Source organism: Cervus elaphus, chromosome 10 (genome assembly GCF_910594005.1).
Source record: "Cervus elaphus chromosome 10, mCerEla1.1, whole genome shotgun sequence".
NCBI lineage: Eukaryota > Metazoa > Chordata > Mammalia > Artiodactyla > Cervidae > Cervus > Cervus elaphus.
The window spans coordinates 16,458,616-16,467,860 of NC_057824.1; the positions used below are offsets into that span (position 1 = coordinate 16,458,616).

The following is a 9,245-nucleotide window of genomic DNA, read 5'->3' on the forward strand; positions in this document are numbered from 1 at the left end:
TGGGTTCCCGCTGTGGCGCTGGCACGGCAGAATGTTCCGGAAAGGAAATTGCATGTCTCATCCAAAATGGCTTCCTCACTTGAAACCAAACCCCAGCCGGGGTCCCCCTCGGGAGCCAGGGTCCCCACACGCCCACCCGCGGGTGGCACTGCCTTATACCTTCACCGTGTTACACATCCACACGGGAAGGCGTGGAACACACAGACACATAACACCAGGATGAAAACACCAGCGAAACGTGCCTGGTACGATACATCCCCCCAGCCACCTGGCTTTGTAGTGAAGGCACCTCGAAGGCCAGACCAGAGGCAGGAGGCATCTGGTCTGAGCAGCAGTCACACGTGCGCCAGCAAGGGCGCCTCCCCTCAGGCCTGTGTGCTCGACAGCGGGCAGGTCCTAGGGGCCCAGCTCCCGGCCAGCACTTGGGGACCGGCGGTGGACTCTGAGCTCACTCCGAAGGGCCTGGGGGGCCACTCTGGCAACAGCTAGGATTATGTGGCCACCATCAAGCGAGTGCTGTGGGGACACCGCACACCCTCACCTCTGAGGCCCACAACCACATCAGGCGCATCCACTCACGGTGCCCAAATGCAGGGGAGGCAACTGAAACTCAGAGAGGCTGAGCGACCTGGGCACCGTCACACAGGAAGCGGAGGGGCTGGGATGGGAACCAGGTCTGCCCCATGCTTCTCCTGCGGGGTCACTGGGAAGGACCAGAGCAGGGACAGCCAAGGGAACTGGGAGGAGGGAGCTGGTGGGCAGGGCCGGGCGAGCAGCTGGGGCTGAGTCAGAGCCCACCTGGTCCCCTACGAACACACCCCACCCTAACCTTGGTTGCTGGCGCCGAACCCCAGGGCCCCGAGTGCAGCTCCAGGAAGAGGCCTCGAGCGCGCCCAGACCACCTCTCTGCCATAGCCCACCAACCAGGCAACCCCAGGAAGCGACTCAACCTCTGGGAGCGTCAGTTTCCTGGTCTGTAGAATGGCACCACACCGCCGGACGGAGAGCTCAGCAGAGTCCTGCTTGCCGCAACCAGGCAGGGAGACCATGTGGGAACAGGAGGGGGTGCGCCCCCCTGGATACTTTCTTTGGGGGTCTGTTTTTTAATCCACGAACTATAAAGGTCACCCTTCCAGAGCATACAGTTCAGTGGTTTTCCGTGTACTCTCAGGGCTGGGCAACCACCCCTAATTCCAGACCATTTCACCCCCCGAGGGGGGGAACCAGCGTGCTTGGCCACCACCCCCAACCCCAGCCCCACCCCAGCTACAGACACTCATCTGCTTGCACCTCCGTGGCCTTGCCCGTTCTGGACATTTCACATCGGTACAATCACACAACACGTGGCTTCTGCGTCTGAGTTCTGTCACGGAACACGTTTTCAAGGCTCACTCATGTTGCAGCAAGCCTCAGTACCGCACTCTTCCCCGAGGCCGAGCTGTATTTTACAGACAGGCCACACTCTGTGCACATATCCATCCTCAGTGCACACTGGGGCTGTTTCCACCTCCTAGAACCTCTGAACAGAGCTGCCATGGACATTTGTGTTCAAGTTTTTGTGTGGACGTAGGTTTCGTTTCTCCCAGGTCTCCACCGAGGGCAGAACGGCCGGGCCCTCTGCTGACTCCACGTTTACTTTTCGGAGGAGCTGCCAGACTGTCTTCCAGGTGTGCCCATCCCTGCCAGCCGCAGACAAGGATTCTCACCAACACCAGGTATTGCCTGTCTTTTGGGGACAGCCAGCCCAGTGGGTGTGAAATGGTATCTCCCTGGAGTTTCGATCTGCATTTCCCTGAAAGCTAGACACAGCATGTTTTCACGAGCCTATTGGTCATTTGTGGGTCTCCTTTGCAGACTGGTCTGCTCAGATCCTCTGCCCGCTTTTTAGCTTTGAGTCACAGAGTTTTTACGTATTCTAGCTACAAGGCCTTCATCAGACAGATGACAAGACGCGTGTTCCCCGCTCTTCTCCAGGGCGGTGGCTGTCCTCACTGCCCCGGGGCCTGCCTGTCTCCAGAGGGGCTATGGGCCCTGGGAGTGCTCTGTCTGTCCCTTCAGCTCCCCGAGTATCACAGCTGCAGCTGAAGCCTCCCCGTTCACCTGCCCACCCTGCCAGGGGCTACACATAGGAGCGGTGTGCGCACAGCTCTTCCGTCTGGCTCTCACCAGGAAGCTCGTGTGACGCGCACTCGCAGTCTGCCTCTCCCAGAGCGGGCGGCCCAGGGACCCTGAGGGGGAGACCAGCTCCACACGCAAGACATCTCTGCACCCCAGCCTGTGGTCTTCTTTCTAGAAGACGCCAGTCATGACGCTTCCCTCCTGGGTCCTTCAATACTGCCCCCACTGCCCTCTCTCCAGAGGCCCCACGTCCCACCCCTCCATCACCTGGCGCCTCTGAGACTCTGCCAGGCTGTCCGCTCTATGTGGGATGCTCTCTCCCGGCGCTGGGGGACACCCGCACGAGCGCTGAGCACTGGCTTCAGCGTCACCTACACTGGAGATCCCTCCAAGGGCTCCTGCAAAGCGGCCTCCTCTCTATCACTGGTGTTTGGGTTTTAACACTGGCTCCACTGTGATAAAAGCCTCAGAGAGGTGGGTCTTGAAGACCCCGAGCACAGGACCAGGCACCTGGCAGACAGGCCCCCTCTCTCTCGGGAGGGCCCAGAGGCAGGACCCTCTGCTGCCCCACCAGCCCTCAAGGCAGCAGGCGCCACATGCATGGCTGCCTGCATGGTGCCTGGCGCTATACACAGGCCAGGCTCACGCTGAGCCTGGGGGGTCTCCTCCCCCATGCCCGCCTTCCCTCACACCTGCGCAGCTCCCCGGGGGCTGCATCTCTCAGAGCCCCCCACACCCCCCTATCAGTTAGGGGAGCATGTGAGGAAGGGCAAGGCCCTGGGTGCCCCCAGCCAACGGCAGACCCCAAGGCCCCAATAACCTAGTCAGTGAAGCAAACCCCTACTGAGTCCCTGATCGGAGCCTGGTCCTAGACCAGACATCCATGAGACAGTACGAGGCCCACTTGGAGCCCCTGGCCGTCACCCGAGAAGCGGCTGGCCAAAGTCAGCCACGCTGGACATGATGGACAGACAGCACCGGGAGCAGTGCCGCCCCATCTAGAACTCTCTGCGCGGGCCCAGCCAACACGGCAGCCACTGGTCCTGTGGCTCGAGCACGTGAAATGTGGCTCCCCAGCCAACACAGCTCTGGGCCCGACCGGCAGCGTCCGGGAAGGACGCCAAGGGCAGAGGGACACACGGAGACACGACCCCACCCCAGGTGCCACGGGAGTGGGTCTCTTCAGCAAATCACACGAGAGGGAAGACAGACGGGAGAGCCTGCACACCCACAGAGATTTAAAAGACATCAACCAGCTGCACTGCCACTGCGTGGACCTTACCTGGAGCCTAGTTCAATACAGTTAAAAACACCGAGACAGCCACAGATCTGAACACGCTGGACATGAAAGGGACAGGGAACTGTACGCCGTCTCACATGTGATCCAGGGGTCACCATACATTTCCAAATGCTAACAGATCAAAAGTAGGATGGCTGGAGTTTGCTTCCAAAAGGGGTGGGGGTGAGGGTGGAGCAGCAGGCCAGGCCACAGGGCAGTGGGTCTGTGAGGTTCATCATGCTCTTCCACCCACTTCTGTGCAAGTTCAAACTCTCCAGGATAAAAGCGTTAAAAACAGGAGCGCAACCACATTTTACTGAATGACGTCATCCTGTTCGGGCTGACACCTCCCAGCAGCAAGCATCCTTTAACTCAAGGAGGCTGGGGTCTCAAAACCCTGGGCGATCCTGCAAGCCCCGAATCCCCCATCAGCCAGCCCTTGTCCCCCTCCCCAAGTCAGGACACAGCTGTCCTGCAGCACCTCAGGTTGGCCAAGGAGTCTCAAATGGAGGGGTGCCTGCCCGACGCTGATGACAGAGACGCCGGGCCCGAGTCCCCTAGGCTCAGACTAGGGGTGACACCCAGGAGGCAGGCCCACTGGGGCCCCTGGACGCGTACACCCTCCCCCAGGGGGCTCCCTGGCATCTCGGACCTCATTTCTGCGCCCTTAGAGAAGAGAAGGTTCACCTGCCTCCCTCTCTCTGAGGGCGGGTGGGGGGTCTGCAGAGTGGACAGGCAAGGATGATGGCTGGGGCAGCCCACACAGAACAGATGGTGGCGTGGGGGCGGGCCTTAGCATCTGCAGTCAAGGGTCCAGTTTCCCATGGGTTCCTCACACTCAGCCCTGCAGAAATCTCTGAGCCAGCTTCAGAGTGTCAACTGGAACGTTAAGTCTCCTCGGTTCCCCGACTCCCTCCTCCCAGGCTGCAGGGCCAGCAGCCCTGGAATCCTGCCGGCTCAGGCCAGGCCGCCAGCTCCCTGGACGTCCAGAGGCTAAGTGGACACACGCAAGGCTCAGGTTCCACTACTGTGCCCGGGAGCCTGCTCCCTGCTGCAGGCCTCTGGCCAACCTACCAGTACCGTTTATTTCCTGGACAGCTCCTGGAGGCCAGCCTGCTGCCAGGTGACGAGGAAGCAGGAATAACCAGCAGGAGCTGGGGCCTGATCCCCAGCAGCTCTCGGCCCACCAGAGATGGAGGCAACCTTGCTCACAACATCCAGAAACAAGGGCTGGGGGTGGATCCAAAATGATTACGTGGGCACTGGCTGCAGACAGGAAGCCCATCTCTGCAGGAACGGCCGTGACGGCAAACACTTCAGCTGTCAGGGAGCAAGACAACAGTGTGGCCTCCAGGCTCCCAGCCGCTGCCCCTGGAGAACCAGCTCCCCCACAACACCCAGAAGAGCCCCAAGGAGGAACCCTCCAAGAAAAGCACCCACCCCTGCCCCACCCTCAACATCCAAACTCGCCTGAACACAGACCATGAGGGTCCCCCTAAAAAGAGGCAGCCACACATCGGAGTCACCCAGGGGCTGTTACAAAACCAAATCCAAGGTTTAATAAGCCTGGGAATGTTGAACGCTCCCCAAGGGATTCCAGTGTGCAGCCAGGGAGCCGTGGAGTCCTAGCTGAGGTGTCTGGAAACACCCAGAAAGGGCCATGAGGATGTGTATCACAGGCAGGGAGACTGCCCCCAGCTCTGGGGTCAACTGTCTGAAAATCTCAGTTCCCTGCACCCTTTTCAATCAAACGCTGCCTCTGCCAGGCATCGGCTGTTACTGGTCACTTGTGCTTGGACAAAGCACATCACCGTCACCTCCGGCCTGTGTTCTCATCTGTACAATGGGCATCTCTGCTGCATCTCACCTCAGAGGGTCAGGCTGAGGGTTAAACGTGACAACTCACAACCACACCTTGGCACAGGCCGAGACTGTAGGTGAGCTCTCCATAAAGACTGCGTGTTATTATTTCCTCCAAAATGCAAACATGAGGATGATTTTTCAGCGTTTTAAACCCCTCCACGGCAATCACAGTCACCCACTGTTCCCAGGATAACATCAGAGCGCTAAGCAAGACAAATGAGGCCCGCGAGGACCCTAACCCTCCTCCCATCCTGCCCTCACTACCCCCACAGCTGCCACAATGGGGGTGTACCCTACACCCGCGCTCGACCAAGTCCAGCCCCTCGGTCTTCCCCTTCCACTTCAAGCATCAGGCCAATTCTAAGCATCCATCATAGCCCTCCACGGCCCAGCCCAGCTTCCTCCTCCAGGGCTCCCAGGTGCTGGGTATTGCCCCAGGCCAAGCCGCATCCTATTAGTCTCTAATTAGCGTTGAAGTGTTCGCCGGAGACCGCCTCGCCCCGCCCAGCCCCGCCAGAGCCCACGGACCCGGGTCCGCTGGCGTTCCCGGGGCCCCGCCGGGCGCGCGGTCTCCGCCTGCACAGAATCCGGGATTTTCCTATTTTCCTCTGGCTGAGGCCAGGCGGGCTGAGAGCCGGCCGCGGGCCCAGGTTTTCCTTATTTAGTCGGGCCGCCCTCACTACGCTGGAGCCTCGCCCTGGGAGAGGCCTGGCCCGCACCCCGTTTCCCCTTCTGGAGGCCGGGGACGCGCCCACGCCCTAAGAGGCCCGCCAGGCCGGCGGCCCGCCCGGCCGGCTTCTCCCGGGAGGGTGCAGGCGCCCCGTGCCCCGGCCGGCCGCCGGGCGCCATGGCAACCACCGGGCCCGCGCGGCGGGCGCGCGTTACTCACAGCGCGGTGGCGTCCGCGGGGATGCGCAGCGCGGGCCCGAGCGTCCGCAGCCCATGGCCGGAGCAGTTGACAAGGCAGGCGGCGCCGGGCGCCGGGCCGCAGAGGCAGGGGGGCGCGCACGGCCCGCAGCCGCGCCCGGGGACCCCCGCCAGCGCCCCGAGCCACAGGCCCAGGCCCAAGGCGAGCGCCAGGCGGGCGGGCGCGGCGGGCGGCATCGTCAGGGCAGCGCAAGCATGGCCCCGGCCCGCTCCCGAGGGCCCGAGAGCCCCCGGCCCCGGCGGCCGCGGCTCAGGCGGGGCCCCCGCACGGCATGGCTCACAGCGGGGCTGTATCCGGCGGCGGCCGCGGCCTGTCTGCCTGCGCGACAGCCTCTCGGCTCTCGGGGCCGGCCGGGTCCTCCGCTGCCCGCTTGCGCGCTGGCGCTGCAGTGCAGCCCGGCCGCCGGCTCCTCCTCCTCCCGGCGCGGCGCGGGGCGGGGCTCCCGGGGGCTCCGCCCCTCGCGGGGTAGTGGGCGGTGGGCGGTGCTAGGTGGGCCTGGCGTCTTGAGCTGCTCCCTTCGCTCCAGGCTGTACGCCCGTCCCCCGGCTCTGCTCTCTGCTCTCAAGGAGCGCAGGCCGCTGCTCCCGGCTCTCTCTCGGGTCTACTCGCCGTGTGCGCCTCCCAGCCCTCAGCACCCCGGAGCAGTCACAGCAGAACTGAAAACACCAGCCGGCATCTCCAAGGCCCGGCTATGCGCGCTCATCCGCTCCCAGCGCCTCTGTCCCCCTCCACCACGGCTGTTTCCCGAGTGCTTGGCATACAGTAGGCACTCAATAAATGCGCATCGCTTTTCGGTGCTGTGACTCTGCAAAGGGAGCTTTTGTTCCTCTCTGTGCTCAGGACATAATTATGAAACTAACGCACATGGTGGGATGAATCCAAACCGAACAACGCAGATGAATCCTGAAAATATGTTAGAAGCCAGACACAAAGGACAACATATTATACGATTTCATTTATTTTAAAATGTCCAAAATAGGCAAATCCGTAAAGACAAGAAGTAGACTAGTGGCTCCCTGGACTAGAGGGAGAGGAAATGGGGAGTGATTGCTAATGACTATGGTGTTCCTTTTGGAGATGATGAGAGGTTCTGGAGTTAGATAGTGGTGATGGTTGCAGAGTCTTGCAAATATACTAAAATCACTAAACTGTGCTCTTAAAAGGGTGAATTTTATGTTATGTGAATCAACTTTTAAAATAAAGAAAAAATAAAATAAAAGAAAAAATAATAAAAAAAATAAAATTGCTGGACCATTCGGTCATGAGTGGATACTTGACCCAAGTTGGTCAACTGAGTCCCTCCACCAGAGCCTGGACAGAGTAGACACAGGGAGGGGGTCCCCAGACTGCCCTGGGGGCAAGGCCTCTGTCCCACTTAAGCCCCTGTCCCGCTGTCCTGAGACTTGGGGTCAGGCTGTGTTTGGAGACGTCCCAGCTCCCTGTGTGTGCTCCGTCTTAAGCTAGCTGGCAGCCTCAACTGAATCCACAGGTGCTGGGCCCAGGTCCCGAGGCCACCTTCTGGGGGAGTCCTGGTAGGACCACCATGTGGGCACACAGAAACCCTGCTATTCCCTGGAGGTGAAACAGCACAGGTACCTCCCTTTCTCAAGTGGGCCATGGCATAGCAAACCTGTTTTAGGACTGGGAGAGGGGCACACCCAGGAAAGACCCAGCTCAGGCCCCGGCTGGTGATGAACGGGGCACAGCCTGCCAGCCTCACAGGCCAGTGACCCAGGAGCAGGCAGAGGCTCTGGGGGGTAGGGGCGGTGGATGGTCCTGCTCCAGCAGCGGGGTCCGTTCTCAAGACTCAGTTCTCACAACCCACTTTGTCCCCAGTTTGGGGGAGGGGCTTAAGTTAGACCCAAGGAGGAACTTCCATCCTAATAGGGAAGGATCATGAAGCCGGCAGACCTCTGGGCCTCGGGGACCTTTTGACAAAGAGTCACAGAGGGAGTGCTCGAGGACCCCGCTTGGAAACACTGGCATGGAGGCGGAGCCACGGTGGGCTCCTCGGGAGGAAGGAAGGGGAGGGGGAGGAGGCCCAAGTGGGGAACAGTCTCAGGTCTGGCTGTGGGTGGGGGAGGAGGAGGCTCAGATGGTGCCCTGCCTGGAGGGCAGCTGTCAGAATGGGTGGAGAGACTGTTGTCTGGGGCCTGGTATTGGGGGGGGCAGGGAGAAGAGATGTGAGGGGGGGAGGTGAGGAGGGGCTTCTGGACAGATGGGGCTGGGGCCACTGGAGAAGGTGTCCAGAACGCAGCTGGAGGTGGGGTGTGAAGCTGGCAGAGGGGTGGTGAGCACACCTGGGCAGGTGGGAGTGTCCAGAGGCAGAGAACCCCAACCTGCAGTTGGGGAGGGGGGAAGCCTCGGGGGGCGGGGGGGGGGGAGGCTGAGTGAGAGAGCCAGAGGAGCAGAAGGAATCTGAGGCCCCGTGTGAGAACACTGGGGGAAGAGCTCCAGGGGAGAAGCCAACAGCGGCTTGTGCTGCGGACACAGAGCAGGGCTGGGCGGGTGCAGCTGTCCCTCCCTGTTCCCCCTGCACCGCCCCGTGGGGCTTCCAGAACGCTCTGCAGCCTCCCACCTCCTGGCCTTGCCCCCTGTTCTTCCCTTGGCTTGGAATGCTTTTCTGTCCCACCCCCTTGCAGACTCAGGGGAGGTGACTCCTCCTCCAGGAAGCCTCCCCAGCCCCCATCACATCACACAGCCATCCAAGGGACACAAGCATCTGTCCCCCAGCTTATCCTACAGGACAGACCTCCCCAGGGTCACCCGATGCATCCTCCACCCTGCCGCAGTTGCTGCAGGAAACTGAAGGCGCTGTGTTCACTGTGACCTTTACCGAGGGCCCACTGGGTGGAGGGGACGGCAGGAGGGAGATGCAGGATGGTAGCAAGTGCGGGGTGTAGACACGGCTTGTTCCCCTGTCTCTAGAAGCTCAGATATGAAAGGAAAGGGAGGCAAGGGACGAGAGAAGGACAGGGCGAGAGCCAAGGTTTTCTCTTACTATGGGAGAGACTTGAACCGGTTTCCAGGCTAAGGGGAGAGTGCCAACAGAGAGGG

At 61.1% G+C, this 9,245-nt stretch overlaps 1 protein-coding gene across 5 annotated transcripts in view; it reads right to left on the reverse strand.

Moving 5' to 3' along the window:
• The window catches only part of PKD1 (polycystin 1, transient receptor potential channel interacting), a 39,163-nt gene extending 32,585 nt beyond the window's left edge, over positions 1-6,578 (reverse strand). For all 5 annotated transcript variants that reach the window (XM_043915926.1, XM_043915925.1, XM_043915923.1 and 2 more), the window contains exon 1: positions 6,150-6,578. In XM_043915926.1, the coding sequence (XP_043771861.1) occupies positions 6,150-6,364 (215 nt within the window). In that variant the 5' untranslated portion in view covers positions 6,365-6,578. The remainder of the gene's footprint in view (positions 1-6,149) is intronic.
• Between the last annotated feature and the right edge of the window lie 2,667 nt (positions 6,579-9,245).